General features: G+C 42.5%; 1 protein-coding gene across 2 annotated transcripts in view; it reads right to left on the bottom strand.

The window, feature by feature from the left end:
* The window catches only part of HHAT (hedgehog acyltransferase), a 282,454-nt gene that overhangs the window by 166,078 nt on the left and 88,515 nt on the right, over positions 1-27,861 (bottom strand). For both annotated transcript variants that reach the window (XM_031438630.2, XM_010992144.3), the window contains exon 8: positions 1,299-1,449. In XM_031438630.2, coding sequence (XP_031294490.1) covers positions 1,299-1,449 — 151 coding nt within the window. The remainder of the gene's footprint in view (positions 1-1,298; positions 1,450-27,861) is intronic.

The raw sequence follows: 27,861 nt of genomic DNA, 5'->3' as shown, positions 1-27,861 counted from the left end.
TTTAAGTAGACACTGCCTCCCACAGATGTGCCAGTCCTCACCCTGAGGTTCTTACATTATGTTTGCAATTGCAAAAGCCAGCCCGTCACCTGTTACACACTGGAAATGATAAGAAACACAGCAGGCAAACAACCCCATCTGGAGAACAACAATCAGAAACGGCAGGGGGGGCTGAAGGATCTTTTGGAACAAAGACTTTCAGGCCAGCCATAAATTCATGGGACAAGATCAAGAAGACTAAGAATTAGCCACAAAGGGAAAGAAAAAGACCATACGATATCACTCATAGTGGAATCTTAAAAAGAAAAAAAAAAATGGGAACCCACCTACAAAACAGAAACAGACTCACAGACACAGTAAACAATCTTATGGTTACCAGGGAAAGGGGGTGAGAAGGGATAAATCTGGGAGTTTGAGATTTACAAATATTAGCCACTATATATAAAAATAGATTTTAAAAAAGTTTCTTCTCTATAGCACAGGGAACTATGTTCAGTATCCTATAATAACCTTAAATGAAAAAGAATATTAAAATGAATATATGTATGTATATGCATGACTGGGACATTGTGCTGCACACCAGAAACTGACACATTGTAACTGACTGTACTTCAATTTTTTTTAAATCAGCCAAAAAAAGAAGACTAAGAAAAAATCAGAAAAAGCATCTATCCATGTGTACCAAGTATAGAAATAATATAAGGGTAAAAGCTAACATTTATAAACACCTACTACGTGCCAGATATTTTAAATGTATGTGTTAGCTTAATCCAAAACAACTCTTCCAGATGATGATGATGATAATAATAATAATTATTATTATTATTATCATGTAAGAAATAAGAAAACTGAAGCTTAGATTCAGTTAGCTGCCCCAGATCTCCGAGCTAGGAAGTGCCCTGGCCCATGCTATTAACCTAAGTTTATTTCATTAACCTACTGTCCCACATGTAAAGATGTCATTTTCAATACAAACAGAGCAATAAAATCATCACAACACACAGCATGTTCTAAGTTAGTAAGAAACCACTTTCGACATAACCCTTTGTGCATCTGTACACAGACATGGTGAGAAACTCTCTTATCTCATATACCTTCATAGCCTGAATATTTTTTGAGAGGTTCAGAAAGCAAGGATTGGCATCTTGTTAGATGAGGGGAAAAAAAAAACTAAAGTACCAAATGTGGCTTGAGTAGGGGCAGAGAAAGGATGGTGGCCCAAGTGCTTTGAAGTTGGCCAAGCCAAGGCTCCTCCCATTAGACATCCCTGAAGGGCCTTCATAAACCAAGCCACTGACCTCCACATCCCTGTGAAACTGAACATGGTGCTCACACAGCGAGGGAGGGGCGGCGGCGTGAGTCCATCCAGGCGCATGAGCAGAGCCGGGACACCAAAGAGCACCAAGTACTTCACATAGAAGAAGAGCACCTGGGCCAACGCCAGTCCTCCTGAAAGACAGAGGGACCTGTTAGACACAGCGACAAGAGGTGGAACAATCTCCCGGGAAAGATGCAACATCCCAGGAAACACACCACCTGCTCCCATTTCTCCAACCCCTCCCCTCCATCCCCTCAACTCACACATTAAAAAACTCTCCCATGTTGGTTTTGAGCAATGAGATTTTTGGATTTCCAAATATTGAAATCTCCTTTATTATTGTGACAGGCAACAGGACCTCTTAGCAATCATGATTTTACAGATACTAGAAAAGAGCACTCTTTAAAAACATATATATATATATATGTGTGTGTGTGTGTGTAATTTTTAAGAACTATTAGAAAAGAAAAATCCTTCCCAAATCTTCTCAAAACCTCACATGAGTTCACACCCACTAGGATGGCTAGAAGCAAAAACTCAGATCAACAAGCAAATATGTGGGGAAACTGGAACCGTCATACACTGTTGGTAGGAATGCAAAATGAAGCAGCCACTTTAGAAAACAGTTTGGCAGTTTTTCAGATGATTAAACACATAGTTATCACATGACCCAGCAATTCCACTCTTTGGTGTATACCCAAAAGAAATGAAAACAGATGTCCCCATAGAAACTTATACACAAATGTTCATAGCAGCATTACTCACAACAGCCAAAAGATGAAAACAACCCAAATGCCCACTGACAGATGAATGAATAAACAAAACACAGGATAGCCATACAGTAGAATATTATTCAGCCAGAAAAAGGAATGACATACTGCTACATGCTGCAACATGAGTGAATCTTGAAAACACCATGCAAAGTGAAATGAGCCACCAAAGACATATCATATGATTCCATTCATACGAAAGTCCGGAAGAGAGAAATGGGAGACAGAAAGTTGATTACTAGTTCTTTAGCACTGAGGGGCCGGGGAATGAGATTATGGGGGGCGGTAGCGAAAAAGCAGAGTTTTTTTTTTTTTTTGAGGTAATAAAAATATTCCAAAATTGGTGGTGGTGATAGCTGCACAGATCTGTAATAAACTAATAGCCACTGAGTCATACACTTTAAATGGGAGACTTGTATGATATGTGAACTATATCACAATAAAGCTATTTTTTTCTTCACAAGTAAGGGCTCCAAGCTGCAAGAACCTGTAATTTCTTGGCCAGAATTGTGTCTTTCTGGAACAAAAGCAATGCAGGGTGCAGACACTGGGTGAGATCTGAGGCTTAAGACATATGCTTTGGCCCCTCAGGCCTCTGCCTGTCCCCTCTGAGAGCAACCCATGCCTCCAGACGAAGCTCAAAATGCTTGACTGACTGACACCTCTTTGTGGGCTTCCGGGCTGGTGGTTTTGACCTCTTCACCTTGGGAAGAGGGTGGGAGACCTGAGCCGCAGGTCTATAGGGCACCACAAACCTGGGCGAGCTGCTGGCCCTATTTGCACTGGTCTCAGCAGCAGAGTGAGGCAGTAAGGTGAGTCCCCCAGAACAGTGCCCATCAGGAGAAGGTCAAGGGCAAAGTGCATGAGGAAACACTGGAGAAGATGACCAGTAGCCACATGCTATCCACCCTCCAGACCCACCTTCCCCAGCACGCAGGGCAGTAATGCAGAGCAGGCTGACGAAGCTGATCGGGTCATCTATGGGATATTCTGAAGGAAATAAGCAAGACTTAAAGAGGCTCTAGCAGAAGATTTTACTGTCTGGCCCTCTTGATATTACACAAGGATCTTTGAAAGAACATGACTACCATGGAGTGTGTGGCTATAAACAGTAACTCTGTGCTGGAAGAATCACATAAGCCATTTTCTGAATATACCATTTGGGGAAAGGCAAATGGTGGTTCAAATTGGAAAGCCACATGTCCTACAAGGAGAGTCACTGTGTCTCAGTCCCATTCAGGAGCAGTCAAACAATTTCTTCAGATTTTTGGAAACCAGACTACAATCATATCTGCTGGAAGGGCTGATATAAAATTGTAGCAATCCTATATATTCAGAGAAAACTCTAATTCGAAAAGATACATGCACCCCAATGTACACAGAAGCACTGTTAACAACAGCCAAGAAATGGAAGCAACCTAAATGTCCATCAACAGATGACTGGATAAAGAAGATGTGGTGCGTATGTGTGTGTATGTATCACTCACACACACACACACACACACACACACACACACACACACACACACACAGTGGAATAGTACTCAGTCCTAAAAAAGGAATGAAATAATGTCATTGGCAGCAACATGGATGGACCTAGAGATTATCATACAAAGTGAAGTAAGTCAGAGAAGGACAAATATCATAATATCACGTATATGTGGAATCTAAAAAAAATGACACAAATGAACTTATTTACAAAACAGGAAAAGACTCACAGACATAGAAAACAAACTTACGGTTACCAGGGAGGGAAGAGAGGAGGGAGGAATAAATTGGGAGTTTGGGATTGGCAGATAGAAACTACTATGTAAACAAGGTCCTACTGTATAGTGCAGGGAACTATATTCAATGGTTTATAGTAACCTGCAATGAAAAAGAATGTGTGTGTGTGTGTGTGTGTGTGTGTGTGTATGTCTGTATGTGTGTGTGTATATATATCTATATCTATATATATACATACACACATATATATATAAAAAACTGAATCACTATGCTGTGCACCAGAAACTAACACATTGTAAATCAACTGTATCTTAAAAAAAAACTAAATTTTTTTTTAATTTTTAAAAGGTAAAAAAATAAATTTAAAATTTTAAAAATTGTAGCATTCTTGGATGGATCTGATAAGAGACAAGAAAAAAGCTGATACGTACGTGTGTGTGTATAATATGTTTATGTGTATGTGTGTGCATAAATATTCATCAAGAAGTGGGATATATGTGCCAACAATACCATCCTAAAAGCATTTGTTGGGGAGCATATGACTACCCTGAATGGTGAAGAAATCAGTTCCACTGTCTGAGATGGCAGTGAGGAGGGCTCTAAAATATTCCAGAATGAACCACCAGGCTTTAGTCGGAAATATCCCAGAGCTACAAAAAGGCAGGATGTAAGTAAGAATGACTAATTAAAAGGCACAAAACTTCCAGAGTTGACAATGATCAGCCTGAAGAACTAAAGGCATCAAAAGACCCAAGGAAGACTGTGCATGAATGGTTAACGCCACCCAGAGCTCCTTCATATGTGAAGCATCAGACTTCTTCTCCTTGTTAACGGGACGCAAGATCAGGGAGAACGGGTTGCTTCTTGTCCCAAATGCTGCCTTTCATTTGACACTATTTTTGTACAGTTGTCACATAGGAGGCATATGAATTAAAAATCCATAACTGAATTTACACTTTTATGAGTCACCATTTGCACACAATCTTCACCATTTGTTAGTCCTTTCATATGGAACCAGGCTAAGGAAAGGGCTGATTTTGTACCGGTGTTTAATCAGAACGCTATGGCTACATCTAACTGAAGATAAGGTAATTGGGGATTTTTAGCCCAAAATGGATGGAAAGCACAAGTAGCCACACATTTTTATCAATATGCAACAAGTGCCCTTTTTACCTAATATTAAGTATTTTTGATGAATTAAGACACAAAAGGCTTAAATCATTTTTTCCCTTGACCTTTTAGTAACTGGTTCACAAGCTTACAGAAAAAAAAATGATGCACAGTAGTTGTTTGAGCATTATAACTGTAATTTCTCTACTGTTTAATTTTTCAGAAAAAAAAATGTGTTTGTACCCATGAGTTTAACAATTCTGCTGTCTTGCTGTTGGTTTTCATCAGCCCTAGGAAATATTTGCATGGCTCACTCTTCTTTCCCCTTGACCTAAAGATTAGTCTTTCCTTGGTAAGATCTGGTCTAAGGTTTCAGGGTTAATCCTCAGGATTTTACTACAATCTCCCACTAGGCTGACAACATGTTAGAAGGCAACACAAGAACACAAGTGACTCAAAAAAACAAAACAAAACAAAACGAAAAACAAGGGACTCTACTCTGAAATTTATTGACAGACATAAACTGAATTTTCATTATATTCAAAAATACTAAATTTAGTTATTTTTTAATATTTCCAAATATTTTTGCCAGGTTTACATTTAAAAGATGCTCTCACTAGCAGGAGTTATTGATTGGTTTCTACCTAACCTAACCCCTTCCTCCCAAAAAAGTCATAGATGAGTTCACACGTCACGTTCATTCATTCAACAAGCACGTCCCGGGGCCTGACTGCTGCATCACCAGTTATGTGCTAGGAGAAGTAGACTAGAGGTCAGATCAGGTGGGGACCCAGGCTTTGGGGGCTCACAGGTCAGTTTCATTACAGTCCCATTTATCTTTCCCTTTGGCACTTGTCTTCTTTTGCCTTTATGTCCTATCCCTCCTTCTCCTGGCAAAATCCCATTTATCCCTCAGATCCCAGTTCAAATATGGTCTCTTCTTCCAAATTTCTCTATGCTTCAAGCAGAATCAATAACTTATTTTGCATTAATGTAATATATAGTTGTTGAGCCCCAATCACTTACCAGATACTGAGCACTACAGTGTTGAATAAACTTTAGAACTTTAGAACGCTCTGCTCAAAGTGACAGAAAAGAACGTAAATCAGGAGTGGGATGAAAACCCACACCTCCAGGACAGGCAACAATCTGAACACAGTGGCTTAGACACACTCATTAGAAAACTTTACAACTATTTATTATATACATATTATGGACCAAGCATCACATCAGTGGAACTCCTGCCTTCATGGGGCTTACATCTTAACAGGAGTCAACCAAAAACAGACATAAAGATAAATAAATTCTATATGGATACCAAGAAACTATGGCAGACCGTATTCCCCAAGAGTGGTGGTAATGACATCTTCCATCCCACATGTTTCTCTGTAATGTAATCTTGCCATTCCCTCATCAGAAGTAAATCTGGACAGATCCTAGGATCAAGAGATACAGACGGAGTGATGCTGTTCCAGTTCCAAGTATAGCCTGTCACTGGCCGGCAGCTTCTGCTTCCTGCCCCTTGGAGCACTCACTCTTGGAACTGGTTGCCAGGCTACGAGATGCCTGAGCCATGTAGAGAGGCCACAAGAAGATGCTCTGCAGGGCAGCACCAGCTTAGCTCCCAGCCAAGTCAGCCTCAACTGCCAGCTGGGTGAGGAGCCACCCTGGATGTCCTCCCCAGTGGAAACTCCAGATGACTGCAGCGCCAGCTGATGTCTGGCTACAACCACAGGACAGACCCCAAGCAAGAACTACCCAACCAAGTCCAGTCAACCAACGGAACAATGAGAGAGAGGAAATCATTGTTTTCAACTGAGTTTTGCGATGGTTTGTTATTTAGCAACACCAACTGGGACAGAGGATGATAAATACAATGGAGAAAGGAAAAATTACTGAGCAGGGTAAGAGAACCCAGAAATGCATAAGTGGCAGGTGCTGCTATTTTTAAAGGGGGAGTCAGAGTGGTCCTCATTGAAAAGAGGACATTTGAGCAAAAACTTGAAGAAGGTGAGGGAGTGAGCTCAGCAGCCACCCTGCTCCCGTCACACTTTGGTTGTACAGTTTGTGCCGTGGTTACCACACCAGAGCACAGCTGTTCCTCTCCTGCGAGACCACGGGCTTTTCAAGACTAGGAATTGTATCTTATGCCTCTTGTATTCCCAACACCTAATATCTGGCCTCTAATTAATGCTTAATAAATGTTTCCTTGAAAAGTACCTAAATTAACCATTCACCTTGTAGTATGAAAACCACTTGTGAACGGATTTTTCTGGGAAGTATACCAATAGTCCATAATCTTAGATCTCTATTCTGAGGACTAAGTTACTCCTGAAAGTTCAGACCTGACACCAGATAAAAGAATTCTCTACGGGTCTGGGACCTCACATTCCCAGCGTGGAACAAAACTGCGGAGGGAAGAGAAAGAGAAGTCTGAGCTCTGTGCTTGCCACTGCCTTGAAGTGACTGAATGTGTGGTAAATTCCACCACCTGTGGCCCATCTCCAACTGGAAGGGCTTCAAACTCAACTTATTCAAAAGAGAATGAGGCTTTCCCTCCCTCAAAACCAGAAACAGAGGGTATGGTATAGCTCAGTGGTAGGGTGAGTGCTTAGCATGCACAAGGTCCTGGGTTCAATTCCTAGCACCTCCATTAAATAAATAAATAAACAAATAAACAAACCTAATTACCTACCCCCCCAAATTTTTTTAAAATAAAATTAAAAACTAGAAAATTTTAAAAAATAGAATATGATGAATTTTAAAAATAAATTTTAAAAAACTAGAAACAGAGCAGACTTTCAACACAGGAGATTATTACAAAGAGCTCTAGGATGAAGGGGACTGAGCAAAGGCCCCAGATGTGGGGGTTTAGCCCTTCCTCATTGACACCCCTACTCGCCCAGCCCTGGCTGCTCTCTCTGCATCTGACATCACCTCACCATAATTTGAATGGGCAGACAGCAGCTGGTGATTGGCTCCCATCTGGCTTTCACCCTCCTCTCAGCTCTGGTCCTCACACAAGTGGCTGACGAGCTCGTATCGGGGGTGAGGGGTGGCCCTGACTCACCGCCACACCCTCATCTCCAGCCTGCCCGGGCTCTTGCCGCGATCCATGCGCTGGCCTCGCCCCTGGACGTTTCCTGCTCCAAGGCGAACGGCTCCAGTCACTTTCATCTTGTCTACATCCAGCCTGTTCCAGATTCTGTGAACTGTTCTGTGACTGTCCAGTTTAGGAAGCCCAGATATGTTACAGAAGCTTCTTCTCACATCAAGTTCTTTATAAAAACGTTTCTTGCCTAGAGCTAACAATACTGCATTTTACACTGAAAGATTTGTTAACAGCGCAGATTTCATGTTAAGTGTTCTCACCACCATAATAAAAAAGAACCTTTCATATACAAGATCTGGGTAAGTATTATAAGTATAAAGAAGAATAGAAACCAGGAAGCACAACGGAGATAGAATCGGAGATTTTCCCCTCCAGCGGCGGGTATCGGGAGGAAAGGAAGCTCACATGCTGAGAAGGTCGACACCAGTAGTCAGAGTTACCATGATGCTCCCAGGTTCCCGTAGAGACACTGGAGAAAAGATGGTTATTGGCCGTGCAGTGGTTATATAACGTTCTTTGTCAAGGGGAAGAGATGGATTGGTGCCAAGAAAACCAAGTCAGAACATGTGACTGATGGGGGAAGGGTGTGAGCTGATGGTCAGCACTGAGCAACTGCTACCAGGAGCTCCAGGGGAGCAAGCGCTCATGTCAGGAAGGCAAGAACAGGCGTGCTGGTGAGAGATGCAGCCAACGGCATCGGGAACCCGGCCCAACCTGCTGAGGCCAAGGAGATAAAGGAAATTCAATTATTTCTGGTCACTGAGTTCTGGGAATCAATGACTACAGCAAATTTTGTAAACTTAAACCTAAGGATTTAGAAGTTGGATTCAGAAGTCCCACTGGGTAGAAGCCAGTGTCCTCACCTACTGGGATCAACAGGATAACTGACCTGCTGAAGGAGAAACCAGCTGGAACCCAGTATGGAGTTCAGACTCATCCAGTAAGCCATCACGAGCCGAATCTCTAACTCACGTGAACACCTGTAATTTACCTACCTGGGCAAGGTTTGTATCACAAGATTCCCTACTCACACTACAGTAATAATACGCTGTTAACAACTGGTTGTACACATTGATGACAAGGCCACCCACAGCCAGCGGTTGACCCTCCAGGGCTCGGAAAGGAGGGTGGTCCCAGGACCTTGGCTGCTCCTCCCCTAGGAGCAGTTAACAGCAGAAGGCTGCTTCTTAGAAAGGCAAGTACTGGTGCAATTAATGCCACATCAAGGAGCTGGGAAGAAGCAAGAGGGAAAAAGAAAAAAGGCAATGAATTGAAGAGGCTTGAGGAACAGTAATCAAAGTGCCCAAATCCCCAAAGTGGAGATGAGCCAAGATGGTGGACGATAAATGAAACAAGAACACTCCCAGGTTGCTGGAGAGTGATCTTGGGGATGAAAAATTCTGGCCACATAATTTCTTTCTGAGTGACATACAGGAGAAGATAGAGAGGCCAGGGTGCAGTCCTCAGGTGGGTCTCCATTCAAGGAGGGGCAACAGCCAAACAAGGGCACAAAGGCTTGGGCTCTCCTGAGGGGGGAACATCAGAGCTCTGCCCTTTCTTCTCACCTTATGACTGGGAGGCTGGGACCTACCATGTCCTTCACACGTGGCTCCTCTAACAGTTTTAGCTCATCTTCAAGGTGCCTCATTAATTACCAGCAGCCATTTAAAACAACACTCACACATATAGCAAAGGTGTCAAGAAACACATGAGAGCAAAAATCACCAAACTTGGGATGGGGTTGACATTTGGGGGGGGGGCAGGAAATGCGATCAAGAGGGGTACCCACAGGGGCTTCGACTGTGTGGGTAATATTTCAGTTTTTAAACTAAGTGATGGATAAACACATGTTCACTATATGTTTATGACTTTTTAGATATCACAAATGTATGTGTGCAAATATGTATGTAAAATATAGTCTCACTGCCAGGGCAAGTTCACCAACAAACCAGTTTCTGAGAGCACACTACGGCAGAACAATAACAGCAACCACTGATTAAGCAGTTGCTGTCTCTATATGCCGAGCTTCATGCACCACCGTATTTAATTCTCATAACATACCTCTCTGTGGGCATAGGTATTATTACCACCCACATCTTACAGGGAGGAACCTGGGCACGGAAAGGTTACAAAACTTGCCTAAGATCACACACTGATAAGCAGCAGAGTCGGGACTTGAAATCTGGGCCTGCTGACTCAAAGTCACCCTGTTTACTAGATTCACATACAACTCTGAGAGCAGATCTGGAACGGAGGCCATGTGAGGTAGACCAGATGACAGGACAACTAGGGAGCCAATAAATGAGTTGAAGGAAGTATTCTGAGCAAAAAAGCACAGGCAGAGACAAAGCTCTAAAGATGCTCAGGAAAGCAAGCCTCAAGGAGCACATTGTAAGCAAAGATAATGCAAGAATGGTGGTGCACTGTGATGAACAGTGGTGAGCAACTCAAGATTTACAGATTTGAGAATTCGGATCCTCTTAGCATCAAAATAAGTAGTTATGAAAGAAACTCCAAGGAGAGTTTGTCTTCCAAAATGTTTAACCTTTAGATACACTAGTTACTGAAAAACCTAGTTTTAAAAACTTTCTTCTTTTTAAGAGTTCAAATTGCCAAAATGCCTCTCTTCATAAAGAAAAGGTATGTTGCTGGGGGAAAAAAGCTATCTGGATAGAATATTAACTCCTCCTTAATTATAAATTGTTAGTGTCTTTAGGGAAAAGGCTATAAGCCATAACAAATCACACAACACCAAAATTATAAAATGTCCGATAAAAATATTGAATATATCACAAGATATATCTTAAACTATGGTGTTCCAGAAGAATTTTTTAATGGTAAAATGAATTTTAAGTCTTTTGCAAAAAACTATTGTAGTATAACAGAATAAATATGCTGCATTAAGAGTTTATGTAAGTCTACAAAGGCCCTTCCCCATTCAAACACTGCGAAGGAAAAAGATTCCACACAGCAGAAGCAAAGTAATACGATACACACAGCTACACAAGACTTAATGAAGTCATGTGGGAAAATGAGGGAGATTTACAAAGGGATGAGCAACATGAAAATTCTGAAAAGCAAATTTGCACACAGAGACCAGGTGAGGATTACTGTTTGAATTCTGATGCCTCAGTGTGATGCACTTTGCCCAGTCGAAGTGCTCTGTAAAATCTATGTGCAACAAGAATTGGATATTAACTACTAATTAAAGTCTTCTATTGCAAATCCTAAAGGAGCAAAAATAAATCCGTTTAGGAAGCAAATAATTGCCTCCCTAAAGTATCCAACAAATTCAGATTTCCAAACATCAATTTTACTTAAAAGAAATATCTGCCTATTTTAGGTTGTCTAAGAAGTTATGTGTACACTAAGCTACCCTGGGCACAAACTGGGTTAGGTAGGTATCCACAAAGACCACAGTATTCTGAGGGATATTGGGGATGGGGGAGGGCAAGGAACAGTTAGTGTTTCTAAAAGAAAACTGTGGTGGCAACTTGCTCTCCTTTATAACACCACATCAAGCAGGCATCTCTCCCATTCTGCAAGCAAGCACCATGAAATTATCCTCACACCATACGGAGAATCTGTAATTGAACAGTCAAGTCCCACAGTAGTAAATCCCAGAGTAGCTCTGGGTTCACACTGCATTAATTTTAAACAACCTCAGGATTCTAATCCAAGGAGAGAATTTATAAAAATTAATTTCTTTCTGCTGTATCTTAAACCTTGCAATATTTAATGTGTCCAAGGGTGAAAAAAGAAGAGACTCTTTATGCTGACATGTTTGTGTCCCCAGTTTTCAAGACAAACGTCAGATGTCAAATGCTTATCCATCTCCCTCACTGTGATGTGATAGAATGAGAAGAAGTAAATGGATGACTTGGTTAGTATTTCATTACTATTTAGATAGGTGCACAGACGTTATTTCAACAACAGCTGGTGCTTAAACACTTTGCTGTAAAACCCTCTGACTATGTGCACTTAGGAGATGGGTCTCCAAACTCCAAACAGTCAGTGAACAGCTAAGATTTCTAAAAAGACTCTACTGTACATTCCACAGAGATTCATTATATCTATATCAAGTAAGAACAGCTAATTTGCAATCATTTTTACCACCCCACCTCTTCAATCACTCTCAGATGCTTTACCAAAGCTCTCTCCCCATAATCTCATATACCTGGATTTACTGTGGATTTACCATGGTGAAACACTACTCCATAATGAACTCAAGAAATGGGGTCTTGGGGAGCTCTTTTAAGGAAAAAGCCATAGTTGCTGCCTTTGCCCTCCTTAATTCTAAGCTCTATTCTAAGCTCTGTCGAACTGGGGTATAGTTCCAGACTGCCATATTTTGTCTTCTTATAAGATTCTGAAGTTCAAAAGAAAATGAGGGTACATGGCATCACCATACATTTGTCCAAACCCCTAGAATGTACAACACCAAGAGCCAACCCTATTGTAAACTCTGGATCTGGGGTGATGACGATGTCTCACTGTAGGTTCATCAATTGTAACTAATGTACCCTCTCTGATGGGGGATGTTTACAGTGTGGGGCACACTGGGGGAGCAGGGGCTTATATAGGAAATCTCTGTACCTTCCTCTCAACTTTGCTGTGAACCTGAAACTGCTATTAAAAAATAATCTTTTTTAAAAAAAAGAAAGAAAGACAAGAAAATGAGAGTTATCTTTTAGAGATGCTACTGAAATGTTTACGTACAGGGATAAGACGTTATCATTTGAGATTTGCTTCAAAGTAGTATGGGAGAGAAGACAGATGAAAGATAACTGGTCATCAGTAAACCTGGCTGATGAATACTAGGAGTTAGATACATGTTTTGGCTTTTAATTTTCCAAAATGAGAAGTTTTAAAAGGGGAGGAATTAAGAGCCTGAACCAAAACCCCAACTTTTAGCCAGGAACTTTCTCCTCACCCACCAACTGAATCCATTTGCAGGGGACAGTGAGAAAAATGAACTTATACCAGCAAAATTCCACCTCCTCATCACCCTGGGAGCACAAGAAGTTCAAAAAGAGTAAAATGAAGAGGGCAATGAGAGGAAGGAGGGCGAGAATGCCAGGAGGCAGAATAATGAATTTGCTCAACAGTGCCTGAATCATTGGGAACCGGCTGACTACGAGGAAGCAGGTCTCCGTATAAGATGCCCCACCATCATCTTCATCAGTGACAACTGTGTGTCTCAGGTTTATTTGGTCCTAAGAATCACCTGGCATAACAGCCACAGAGACTCCCAGGCCTCCCCTTGACAGACTCCAGTTCACTAGATTTGGGTCAAAGCCCTGAAATCTGAATGCAGAACAAGTCCTGGGAAGTTATGTTCAGTCCAGTTGGAGAAATTCTGAGTTAGAAGATCCATACCCTACTCCCTGTCACCGTGTTTAAAAACATGCATCAACTGGATAAAGAAGCCGTGGTATATTTATCTGATGGAATATCACTCAGCCATAAAAAATAAGATAATGCCATTTACAGCAACACAGATGGACCTAGAGATCATCATTCTAAGTGAAGTAGATCGGAGAGAAAGACAAATGTCATATGGCATCACTTATATGTGGAATTTTTTTTAAATGATACAAATTAACTTATTTACAAAACAGAAGCAGACTCACAGACACAGAAAACAAACTTACGGTTACCAAAGAGGAAAGTGGGGGAGGGATAGATAAATTAGGAGTTTGCGATTAACATTTACACACTATTGCATATAAAACAGAAAAGCAACAAGGATCTACTGTATAACACAGGGAACCATATTCAATATCTTATAATAACCTATAATGAAAAAGAATCTGAAAAAGAATATACATATGTACATATACATGTATAACTGAATCACTTTACTGTACATCTGAAATTAACACATTGTAAATCAACAATACTTCAAAAGAAAATAAATTTTTAAGATGTGCTACAAATGATTTTTACCAAAACTTAATACCATTCTATGCCATAGTGTTACGGAGACACTGCCAGTTATCAAAGCCCCCTCAAAGGGTAAATCCTCAGGTAATTCTCAAATCTTCTAGCATTTCACGAAAAAGAAAAGGTCCACGTAACTAGGCTATGTTAATAGATTTTTAATTATATATTTATTTAATCTACAGATTCATGACAATATGTTCCCTCTGCTATTGTGAAGTCCTTAAGGTATGTGAAAATGATTTAAAATGTGCCAGTTACGAAAGATACAAAATGATTTCTTTTAATTTTTCAGAAAACAAAGTTGCGCTCTGAGTACCTTTCCTTTCACAGGAAGAGAAACTTCTGAAGCGCAGGCTGTGCCCGACACCCCAGCGATCCATGTGGATTGCATTTTCCCCATCTGATATCATCTGCTCCCATAGCTTTTAATGGCCACCCATCCACTGTGAAACCCAAACGCACATCACTCACACCAATATTTCTCCTGAATTCCAAAACTGTAGATGCAATCACCCTGGACATCCCCGCTTCATCTCCATACCTCTGGCCCCCAAACGGTATCTGGCATCCAACATGTGCCTAATGAAGGTCTGCAGAATGAATGAGCAGATAGTGACTTCCTTATGGAGGCTTAAAGAAACTTTGTTGAATTGACTTGAATTAAATGACCATCACTTTTCCACTGATCACAACTAGATCTGAGGGAGGTTTGTACTTAAATAACACTGCAGTCTTTGAGCCCACCTCAACTCCCTTAACATTCCCGATGATACAAAGTTGGTGACAATTCCAGACTAGAACACTCAACTTCTCTCTCCTAATCAAAAGTAATTCATCACGGTCATGGGGGGTGGAGGGAGACATCATCTGAATCTGAGGGATGGGGGAAGTATCCCAGAAGTGAGCCGTTTTGAAGGAGGAGTTAGTTAGATAAAGAAAACTCAGGGAATGACATGCACAAAGCATGAGAATATAAAACAGCCCAAAAAGCTGGGAGGAAAAAGCATCCGCAGGAGTGGTGCTGTGGCTTCAGGGACAGGAGAGGCATGATCAGAAAGCGTCACCTGGACAACTGTATAGTAAAAGACCTGAAAAACCAAGGAGGAGAGTGAGATGATTTGCTTTATTTTAGAAAGCAAATCATTTTAGAAAAAATGGGGAATGATTTTGTTCCCAAGAGGAAAAGGAGGACAGAGGACTGAGCAACAGGGCTGGAGATCAGAGCCTGAGTTCTAGACATGGCCAAGCAACCAGGGAGCTCCAACTGTCAATTTTAGGTTGTTAGTGTGGCTGTCTTCCAAACCTTTACTGAAGTCCTCTAACACACAGAAAGGCTTTATCTGAGCAGATTCCTGTGTGTGTGTGTGTGTGTGTGTGTGTGTGTGTGTGTGTGTGTGTACGCACCAATCAAGAAAAAGAACCAAGTACCATGTCATAATGAGGGCTAAGCGCAGTGGGGACAGCAACAGGTTCCCTAAACAGAACAGATTCCACAAAAGCAAGAGATGAGAGGCAGAGGAAGCCATGAACTGGAAGTCTCAGGGGAGCTGGGCTCTGCTCAGTCCAGAGAACAAGAAGTCAAGTTCACATCATCCAGAAATTAAGGGGCTGGGAGAGGCTCACTGCCAAAATCCAGTGAAAATCTCATCTACAGCCTATATGTAAAAATATGTTCTATTTTTAAAAATCTGAAAACTAGAGTATATTTAGAAATTTTTATATTTTACAGAATTTCATGAAAAGAACTCAAAATGGTAAAACTCAGGGACATTGTGGAAACTGGGATGAGAATGGCCACTTAGGCAGACCACCTCTCTCTGGTCAGGCAACAATACCACCAGCCTACCCCCACCTCAGTACTGTGTGAACTGCCCAGGAGAGGCGGAAATTAGGCTAATCAAATTCTGTCTAATTTGAATTGCTCAAATGACTACCTGGCTTTTACTGCCACCTCCTGGCCCTTTCTAGTATGTCCACCCCAAGCTGCTGATGCTGATAACCACACACACACACACACACACAAAATTAATGATCAAATTCAAGAATCTGCAGCTAGACAGAGCATCAATTAAACCATGGTCACAATGCAAAGGTAAAGCTGTGATACTAAGTCGGAGCCCTTGGACAAGGCAGCTGTCACTCCAGCCAGGCTGATCTCCCCCAGGCCAATCTGTCAGCACCCACAGCACAGGGCAGAGCTATGTCTAGGGGCAGACGCATATCCACCAAGCTCCTCGAGACAGATCTCTAATACCTGAATGCCAATGGACCGGTTTAGACAGAATTATCACCTCAGGCCTCATATTTTTCTCTCTTTTTCTCTCTAGGTCCTCCCATGTAGGAAATCAAACCATGCACTCCAGGAGGAAGAAATCAGGGCCAAGGCACTGTCCAGGGAACATGAGCCTTCCATGGCATCCAGCTCTGAGAGATGGAGGCACCGGCCCAAACCTGGGAAACTCTGCCACTGGACATAACAAAGCAAATCTCTGAAACAGGGTATCTACCCCTCCTCGGTCAATGTTTGAATGGGAGTTATCAGGACTTGCCTTTTGGATACTTCCCTGTCCAGTTCCGGCCAAACCACCTCCCTTTCCAGTTGGCAGAATGTTTTCATGAGGACAATAAACACTGCAATGAAGCTTCCATCAGTGAACTGCTGACCAAGACCCACGTCTTTGATCCAATGCTGATTCCATAGTCCGCTGTCTGTAATGGGCTGTACCATCTATTTCCAAGCTTTTGGAGGCATCGTGGTGGTTCCATGGACTTCCAATAAACAGGTAATGGTAATTTCCAATTGCTAAATGATTAGAAGTTTACAAAAAAATTCTACATCCATTATCACAGCTATTCCTCTCAAGCACCCTTTGGGGTCTTTTGGGTAAATACTATGATTCTTATTTTACAGATTAAAAAAGACACCGAGACTCATGATAAATGGTTTTTCCCAGGTCACAGAATTAGTGAATGTAGGGTTAAGACTAAAACTCAGGTCTTTGGATCCCAAGTGAGTCTACTGAGGCAACCAACTCTTAAGAGTAAACATAAAGGAACTGGCCTGATCCACTACCCTATTCCTATATAACAAATAGTTATGGACTGTCACTTATTAGTTATCTATTGTTCAAGCACTGGGAATACCAGATGATGAATTTAAATAAGATTTCTGCTTCCATGAAACATATGTTCAGTGGCTGAGAGACAAACAAGGGAAAATTCAGATGGCGATAAGCCCTGTGCAGAGAACAAAAAATCGGGTGATGTAAAACGCTGTTTGGCTGTGTCTGTTTGGGTAACGAGGGAGAGTGTCTCTCAGGAGATGACGTGTAAGCTGAGATGGGAATGACAAAAAGAAGACATACAATGATGAAGGGGAAGAGCACTGTAACCTGAAGGGACAGCAAAGAAAACAGCCCTGAGATGGGACTGTTACCCGGGCTGTTGTCCCAGAATCATACCCGTGCCCATCCCTCAAATAGAAACCAATTACTTTTATCTAAGTTTCAGAAGGAAGCTATAAAGAGAAAAAAACAAGAAACAAAAAACAAGTTGGTTAGAACCAACTAAGCTCAAGATGGTAGAGGATCTGACTTCCAGTAGACCTTGGACCTTGGGGCTCATTATTTGTTCATTGTAATGTATCAGCATGCTAAATGACACACCCACCAGCTCCATGACAGTTGACGGCTGCCATGACAACAACCGGAAAAGCCCACACAAGGATTAAAAAGGGCAGCTGCACCAGTTCTGGGTCCAAACTACACCTCTGTTCTCAGGTAAGTCATCAGTATTCCTCCCATTCTTTCCAATTCCCTGCCTTGAACCCTGACCCTCATATACATTTGGTGTCTCCACCCAAATTGGGTTGAGAAGATGATTTGCCAACTAGGTTCCTGCTCCTCCATTCTTTGGCCATTGAATAAAGCCTGTGCTGTTCCAATCTCAGTACCAATTTCATTACTGGCTGCGTGAATCCAATGGGAAAAAGAACCTCGGGGCCAGGACAGGGGAGGGGGTTCCAGCCCAGCTAGGACCTGATCAATTTGGCAACAGGACCATGCTTGCTATGTCTGTAAAAGAACAAGGAGTCCAGGGTGGTGGGGTGCAGAGGGCAAACAGAGGATGGGAAGAGACTAGTTGTGGAGGTTGAGTAGGAGCCAAACCACATGATGTTTTATTAAGGAGGATCAGTCTGATTGTATTCAAAGCACAATGGAACGTCATCACATTTCTACAGAAATGTGCCCCCTTTCAAAGAAGTCACAGTGTTTAAACTAGGACAGGTTTACACCCCAGAATTCCAAAGTCGAAATCAGCTCACTGTTCCTAGTGTTAGAGCAGGCAGGTAGCTAGATATGAGCAGAGAAAGGGGGACATGGGCAAATGGCAGAAAAACCATCTTGTGAACAACGGGGGGTCCTTGGACAGACCAAAAAAAACAGGATCCTCTGGACTGATAAAAACCATACCTTCTGGGTTGATAAGTGTCCTGGAGGCAGAAGGGTGGGACAGGACAGGAATCCCCATCATCCCAATGTAAACTTTCGATCATTATGACCTCCGTCCAAATGAAACCCCCATCCGAATGTAACATTTGTTCATGATGATCTCATCCAACTTCCCGATCCAGACTAAGGACAAAAACCCCTCCTCCCCACCTAGGAAGGTGGATCAGGAAAGATGACCCGAAACCCCTCCCCACCAATGAATATTCCACCCATTCGTTTTTACACCCACATAGCGAGCTTGCCAAGGAAACTTGTGGCAGCTGCCCACCTGGGTCTGCCTGCTCTTTCCTTGAGAGCATACTACCTCTTCCTTAATAAATCCTAGCTTTGCTTTCTTAACCTCTGCGTCTTGTCTCTGAGTTCTTTCTGCAACAAGACAAGACCCTCTTGCCCACGACACTAGCGCACAACAATTCAAGCCTCTGATGCATTTACAATGCTTTCCATGAATGGGTAAGAGGCATTTGAAAAACTCAGAACACAGTTTAGCTGATGAGAAGAGGAAAGGTCTGTCCCGTCTATGAAAACCCATAATTACAAGGGGTGGCTTCACAACCTCAACTTTCAAGTAAGTCGAACTCCAGGAAGCCCAGCGAGGCTCCCGTGAGGCACCAGCTGTCATCTGGGAGACTGTCAGACTCCTGGCCTCACCCACCCTGACAGCGGCTCTCCCTCAGGCCCAGGCCATCCTGCTTTCCCACAGCTCACTGCTCAGATGGCAGCCTGACAGCTGCTTCCTCCGGAACTCACAGATAAAACCCGAAACTGTTCTAGAGGCAAGAATTGTTCAAAGACACCTCAAGAGGGGAGCAGGGATGGAGAGTCAGGAAAACGGGGGGGGGTGGGGGGGAGGGAGGAGTGGGCAAGGGAGTAAGGTAGGGAGGATATATGCCTTCTAAATAGAAACTCATCGCATAAAAAAATCACTGCCCTCCACACCCACTCTTAGACACGCTGACACTGGAGAAGAAAAATGGCCCTATCTTTCTAAGGACCAGTTTGGCAACTGTAGCCAAAGCCTAGGAAATCACCCTCAGGACACCAGTAGGGATGAGCTCAGAAAGGCTTCTGCAAATGCATTCCCTGAAGCTTTATTTACAACAGGGCACAATTTTAAACAATGATCAACAACAAAGAATCAGTCAACTACATTACAGTAAAGCCGTAGGAAGGAACACAATAAAACTAGTAAAAAAAATCACACCCTAAGAGAATAAAATTTAAAAGAATATTTTTTCGCACAAGGAAATTATCAGAATATATTCCTTAAAAACTAAGCTGGAAGGAAAACAGGGCAATGAGCAAATCTTTGTAAATCACCTGGACAAGAAACAAAAGAGAAATGGGGAAGGTGGGGGGCATCTGGGGGGACTTCGGCAGTTTTACTGTAATTCTCTGCACCGCTAGTATGCTCACAGTGAGCATGTGACTATTAAAAACTCATTTCAGTAACAATCTGGCATGGGGAGGGTGCAGAGAAAGATCAATCACAGAAGTGAGCAAAGTCTCTTTTGGCAAAGACTTTTGGGCCTGCCGCTCTGTGAAAACCACTGGTGAGCTCCCTGCGTACGCAGGGCACAGGAGGCATCAGATTTCCTATGTTACCCCCAGGGTTATGCTGACAATTCTAAGATTCTCAGCCCATTCAACAAGGAGCCGCTGTGTTTTAAAATCCACACTGCACTTGCAAAACTTGACTACAGTCTCCCTCCTATTCCTCATTCCTTACGGTCCATCAGCATCACACAGGCAGAGATAGCCATGATTTGCATTCTTACTCCTTGCACAGGAGGAAGCCCCCATCATCCCCGACTGGCATCTCTCCTGCACCTAGAGATGCAGCAGAGCCAGCGGGAGGGAGTGAAGGCAACAGAAGGCACAAGGGCCTGGAAATCGACACACTTGGCTCCCACCAATGCTTGGCCACCAACCAGTGGCGACCCTGGAAAGGCCACTTAGCCTCTCTGAGCTTTCCTGATCCCTAGAATAAGTGTTAGACAGACAATGAGGTCTAATTTGGCTCTAAAATTTCAGAGTTCAAAATCTCCCAAATATCTCACCTCCAGAGAAATCCCAGGACCACGGGGAGAAGATCGCTCAACAAGAGCCCAGGGGATCTTTTCAAAACTATTCCATTTCACAGTAACCCGCACTGTACAAATCTGGACCCTGCAAAACCTGTTTAGGTGCCTCCTCCACGGGCCTCCTGGGGAAGCCATTCTTCATACCTCCTCTTTTATAAACATGCGTTTATGTGATGATGTAAAAGTGCCACCTCCAGATACTCTCTATCCAACTCACACAGGGGAACAAAACATCGCACTTTGTCCGGGACAATTAAGTCTCCCAGAATGAGACTTTCAGTGCCAAACCCAAGACAGTGTCTGGCAAACCAAGTCAGTCAGTCACTCTGTCTCTCAACATACTTTCTGTTCGGTTTGCTTCCCCCAAAACACAGTCTACATTCTACATCAAAACAAAATATAACACTTTTTTTGACCTGTACACACCCTGCTGCTCAAATCCATCTTCAGATCACCATCTTCAGATCAGCAACAATGGATCCCTTGGGTTGCCTCAAGGACACTTCTGTCCTTAGTTACAACTAAGTACATTCATTCACCTTGTCCCATTAGGTACTCTTAGTTTGGCAGGATTTTTTGTAATCAATGAAACACACACACACACACACACACACACACACAGGAATTTCTGTAAGTATTCAACAAAAAACATATGAGGGGAAGGGTATAGCTCAGTGGTAGATTGTGTGTTTAGCATGCAAGAGGTCCTGGGTTCAATCCCCAGCATCTCCATTAAATAATAATAACAATAATAAATAAATAAATAAATAAATCTAATTACCTCTCCCTCCAAGAAAGCTTTAAAAAAGACCATATGAATAAGAAAAATCCCTTACTCTACATTGAATCATTACCATACATTATTTCACTGCATCATTAGTGCCTTAAAGAAGACTGCAACTAAAAAACAAAGAAAACAAATGGCTGACAACAGAAGAGTCAACAAAAGAATTCATCTGTTCACTTGTGGATCCTTTTGACAAACATGTTCGGAGCTTTTATTCTATGCCAAGCAAACAATGATGAAAGAGAGACATAGTCACATGGAGGTCACAATCCACATCAGTTGATCACTAATGGATATTAATCAGAGCATTTAACAAACCCATTTCCCAAGCTGGCTCCATTCTGGTTACCTATAATAAAAGGTAAAACATTTCACCCTTAAGATCACAGGGAAGTAGGAGTATTACCAGAATATCCACCTGTTTGTCTCTTCCAAAACATGCCTATTCATGCATGATAGACGTTGTCTTTTTTTATAACCCTTCAGAGCACCTAACAAAGTGTACGAAACTGACCAGAAATTTTCTGAGTCCAAGAACAAAGGATAAGAATGTCTGAAGCCAGAAGGCAGAAAGGAACCTGTTCTACGCTTGTGATTAATCATCTGTACCCAGTCACCCCTTCAAATCGGTCAGAATTCAGAAGTACTGGAGTGGCTGAGAGCTCACAGCGATCTCAAATGCAGAGAAGTCTCCACAAAAGGAGCAAAAAAAAAAAAAAAAGTGTCCTGCATTCAATTTTCAGAAACTCTCTATACACTCAAGATGATACGGACAATGGTTAGTTTAATCTCAGGCTTTAGTTTTTCAAAACCAACACACACATTCATGCAGTGCAGGAGCTCCAGAGAAGCTAACAGTCACAGGGGTGTTGGGAAAGACATGTTTAGTTGCAAGAATGTCTGGGTAGAGAGCCTCAATAAGGGTGGAGTAAAAGGCTAATGACAGGGGAGGGTATAGCTCAAGCGGCAGAGTGCATGCTTAGCATGCATGAGGTCCTGGGTTCAATACCTAGTACCTCCTCTAAAAATACATAAACCTAATTACACCCCCCCAGAATACAATAATTAAATAATATAATAATAAATAAATAAGTAAAATATAAAAAAATAAAATATATTTTTTTAAAAGGCTAATGGTACCTCACCCAGCAGGTGCCCAAGGCAGAATTCCAGCCTTCATCCCTGGTTCCACCCTCTCTCCCTCACTCCCCACAGCCAACCCTTTAGTAACATCAGTCAGTTCTACGTCATGAATGTCCCAGATCTGCTTTTCTGTTCATTATCAGAGATCTTGAAACATTCCATCACCTCTTGCCTGCCTGCCTTCACTTCAGTCTTGCTTTCCATCAAAACAAACACGTGTGTCTCAGAGAAGCCTCTAACCACGCAGAACTTCTTCCCTTTCCCCAAATACGGCCTTAGATGTCTCATCTTTGGACTTTCAGATGTGCTGGTCCCTCTGCCTAGAACATCCTCCCCCTGGTCCTCATTCTCTCATCTACCTATTACCTGTTTAACTCCTAATCACCCTTCAGGCCCCTCTTAGACATCACTCCCTCAGAGAAGCCCTCCAGACTCCCCTACACTGAGCTACACATTTCTCCATGCTTCTGTAGCTCCTCGGACTCCCATGATCCCAGGACCTATTGCCCTGCACTGTTACTGTTTTTTGTTTTCCTTTTATTTTTTTTTAACAGCTCTTTAGTCCATGCATTATGTGAGGACAGAGGCTGGACTTGCCTTGTTTACATCTACATCCTGGTCACCTAACTAAAGAAGGTTTGAATCAACTAGTTCATTTGGGAAGGAGTAGAGTCCGGTTCCTTAACTGTCAGTGTCTTAGCCACAAGGCGCCACCTCCTGGCCAAATTCTCTGACCCAAGGTGGGTTGTGACCTGCTTTCTGTCCCCTAAGCTAGCCCTATCCAGAAGACCAGTGCACGGGCAGGGACAGCCTTGAGAGGAGGCAGTGCTACATAACTGAGCCAAAACTGGCCTCTGTGTATTGGCTACTAGGTTGTTTATTTCTTCACATCAGGCTGAGACCCACTGGTTCAAAACCCCACTAGTGCCAAACTCAGATTGTTACACATCCAATTATTTTAAACATAGCCCAAGTAAGCAGACTTTTTTTTTTTTTTTTTTTTTTTTTTTTTGCCACTTAGAGCCTGCCTGCTCTGCATACCATACGAAACTGTGCCCAACATTACTGGCCATAAATAAGACAAACCTCAGCGCTACAAGGACCACACGCCACTGCCGCCCTTCAGAGCTCTCTGACTCAGACTCCCGGCGGTGCTGTTGAATGGTAACACTTAGACTCCCCTCCTCTCTGATCCACTCTCCCCAGGGAGTTCCCTTGCCCTCCTCCCCTTCTGAGTGGGGACCCCCCACCATGGGGCCTCTGGAGGGACTCACACTAGGACGGACTTCCCCTGAACACACCACCTGTCATCGCCCAGATCAAGCTCCTGTGTGCCACGGCTGCCTCGGGCCCATGTCTTTTTCCTTGATCAACCATGGAAGCCCTTGAATCCCCTACAGGCAGAAATCTGAGGAATTCTGTATGTTTCTAATTCTCTGTAGCCCCAGTTTGATCACTTTTAATCTGTCTTGTAACCCTCACTTTAAATTCATCATCTGGTTTAGTCAGTATTGCTTCTAAAGCCTAATCTTCCCCTGCAGACTTCCATTCCAGGAATTCAGGACAGCCATCTAGCTCTCATGGCCCTGGTTACCCATCTCAAGTCTTAACTGGACTTTCCAGCTCTAGTCTCTATTTTCTGTCTTTGAGAGTAATTTGGGACTGGCTTTATGAGTCCAACCCACCTCTCTCACCCACACTCCTGGCAAACAGCCCTGGAACTACACCTTTATCCATGGATGCTGTCAGGTCTTGAACTCTACCTTCCATCCCTAAGACTCCAACGTTCACCGTTTGTGCAACAGAACTTAACACTAACGTGGCTGGAGACAGAACCAAGGCTAATGAGCACAGGAGCCGGTGGCATTTACGTTCTGGGTCACAGGTCTACAGAAAAGGAAAGAGATTTGTTAGCATGGTAGGATCTTGTGTCTTGATTTTTTTTTAAGTTATTCATTATGACACTGAGTGAGCCTGAGATCCTACTAAGAAATGCTAGAAGGAAAGAACTCATCATACACACTTCTTGAAGGTCAAATCCATTATCTCAGTGAATTTTAACTATCCAAACATATCCAGAAGTGAGGCCTGACTTCCCACAAATCAAATGGTGCAGTGGAGAAGAAATGTTAACACATCTTATCTAATCATTTTTCCCTTATGGATATCAGCTCAAGTTCAGGCTTTAACCACACATGACTCTTGGCTAGGGAGAATGAGTGAGAATCTGAAGAGGATGCCACAGGAGATGGGATAATGAGAGGCCAGTATAACCGCAAGGGCTAGAAGTGACAGTGGCCTCAGATGATTTATTCTCAGAAACTCTTGATCTGAAGGGTTCGATCTGCCTACCCTCCAGACTGCGTAATACATTTCTGCAAAGCAAGGTACTCTAATCTTTGTATCTTGCTCTGGCTTCAGAGGCATCAACATTTGACAAACATGTGCACGGAAGTCTTTGCTGCTGGGGGCGAATTCTGAGGTGGTGTCTATCAGAAGAATAAGACCCCACACACACACTCCACCAAGTCAAAACCTGACAATGAACATCAGGCCTCCATTTTCCAATAGACACTTGTGTCCCTTTTCTCAAAAGTCTGTGACCTAAAAGAAAGTGCAGCCCAAAGTAAAGGGGGATGCCACCAAAAAAAAAAAAAACTGCCTCAGAAAATGAGAGGTAGTTTTTTCCTAACACCAGTAACTTTACCATCATCTCTCCTGTCCCCAAAAGAAAGCCTCGCATAGACACCTAAGTCACATGGCACCACGTTCAGGACATAGAGAAGATGTTTTCAGCTTCCCACAGGTCTGCTCAAAATGAATACACTGGGACAAGCATACAGGTATGAGATATTCAAATAGTTCATATATACACATTCGTACAAACACAAGTACAAACACATATACACACATACCCTCCCTCCAATTTATGAGAAGCAATGGGCCATAACATCATGGGTAAGTTAGGTCTAGGAGTGGAGAATGAGTAAGAAAGCATATAACTGGGAATGAAGATGTGAGAAAATAAGAATGAGAAAGTCATAGACAGGCTTTTAACAGAGAGAGAAATAGCTCAGTGGTAGACTGCATGCTTAGCATGCACAAGGACCTGGGCTCAATCCCCAGTACCTCCATTAATAAAAATAAATAGTTTAAAATAAATAAATAAAGACAGGCTCTTAGTTCAGAGAAAACCCAACAGTTCTCTCATTTTAGTTACGGGACAGAACCACGTACCCTAGCAATGCCAGATTACTTGACTAAAGGTTTGGGACTTCTGACCCAAGGGATAAAACTGGCCCTGTTTTTCTTCGGTTATGGCACTTTCCCAAGGAATCCACTCTTACTTACATGCACAGTTGCAAAAACACACAGAATTCTTCATTTCTCACAGTGATAGCTCACAATTGACCCAACCCTACATGTCTATTTTTAACTGTGCTAGTTTCTTGGCACGTGTGTATCCCTGCCCCATAGATTTGTCTCATTCTTCATCTGTCCACTCAGCAGATATTTGGCGTGGCAGACAATGCTGCTCACCTATCCAAAATCCATTAGCCCTTTCTTCCTAACAGAATCTTGACTTTGCTCAAGAAGCAATGTGCCCTCTTAAAAATAATCACCTTCCCAGAATGCTTTGCATCCAGAAGTGGCCACGACCCGTATCTGTCCCATAAGAATGTACTAAGCAATTTTCTACTCCGTCGGGCTTCTGGGAAAACTATTGTTTTTCTAATAAAAGGTAAAGAATGAATTTGAAACTCAGCTTTAACTTTTCTGTCTTCCTACTTTTTTCCCTCCTTTAATGCCTAAGTGAAGCCATCTTGAGACCATAAGCTACAAAGAGCTGGAAGGAGCCTGGGTCACTGGTAACTTCCTAGAGCAGCTACACCAGCACTGACCTGCTCTCCTTCACCTCTTGCTCTGTGAGAAACATACATGCCCCTGTGGTTGTGCTACTGCAGTCAGGCTTCCATCATGTGCAGCCTAACTGGGGACACGACAGTCAGCGAAAAAGAAACTCTGCTCCTCCTTTAAGAGCCTCACTCTCAAAAATCAAGGGCCAAGGGTCACCAGTCACTTATTAACATGAAAGACAGAGACCAATGAAACAAAGGAGCAAACAGGAGCCTGGAGAGAGAAGCAACGCAAAGAGAAGGACCGCCCCACGCCCTCCAACCACGTACGGAACAGCAGCAGCGAAATAAGAAAAGATACTGTGATCCATGAAAACAGAAGGCTATGAAAGGCCAACATTCGAAGAACAAAAAAGAGCTCTTCAAAATTAAAACTGTTACAGCCAAAATTTAAATGTCTATATATGTCAAACAGACAGATTAGAGGAGAGCTGAAAAAACAGACAGCCCAGAAAACAGAGCAAAAAAACCAAAAAGATAAAAAATAAAAGAACAAGTACTAGAAATTTAGAAGCCCTGTCCAGGAAGCCTAACAACTGAGTGAAAGGCATCAGAGAGAGAGAACTAAAAACTAAAAATAATCATAAAATATGGAGGCAAGGAAATCACTAGCAAAATAATTCAAGAATATGACCCAGAAATAAAATTAACTCTTCTTTTTTTTGAAAGGGCCTCTGAGTAGCCAGTTCAATGGATGAACATAGTCCCAGACCAGGACATATTATTACGAAATCTGAGAACATTCTGAACAAAAAGACATTCAGAACTCCCAGAAAGAAGGATCAAAAGTCAGATTTCATACATGAGATCAAGAAAATGAATGATGCCAGACTCAACTGTGGCACCACAAGCTAGAAGGTCACGGAGCAATGTTCTCAAAAACCGGGTGAGGGAAAACAATTTCCAGCTCTGAATTCTACACCTAGCCACCTTACAGAACACCAAGAGGGCAGAATAAAAACATCTCAGACATGTGGAACATCAAAAACTGACCTCCTATATGTCCTTTCTCAGACAGTTACTGGAGGATCTACTTTGCCAAAATAGTGGAATAACTCAAGGAACACATGTATTCCAGGAAACAAGGCTCCAAGACAAGAAAGAAGCAAAGGGAATTCACAGGATAATGGAGAAAGGAATTTCCCTGGACAACAGTTAAGCAGCAGGCCTGGAGATCAGCAACCCCAGATGGAGACAGGACAGAAGGCTCCAGAAAAGATTTAAAGATAAAACTGATATGATACCCAATCTCTGTGAACACATTCAAAGGAGATGCATACAGCTGGGGGAAACTGTGGGAATAAATGGTGACTATATAGAAACATAAACAAACCAAACCAATTGTTAACTCCAGGAAAACGAAAAACAGTGTGCAGCAAAAGAAAAATACATAGACCGTCCCATAATGACACCACTGCACACTGCTCTAACCAGAATT

This window comes from Camelus dromedarius, chromosome 21, assembly GCF_036321535.1.
Source record: "Camelus dromedarius isolate mCamDro1 chromosome 21, mCamDro1.pat, whole genome shotgun sequence".
In the NCBI taxonomy this organism is placed as follows: Eukaryota; Metazoa; Chordata; class Mammalia; order Artiodactyla; family Camelidae; genus Camelus; species Camelus dromedarius.
The sequence above is the reverse complement of the archived record's forward strand: the minus strand, read 5'-3'. Positions and strand labels throughout refer to the sequence as shown.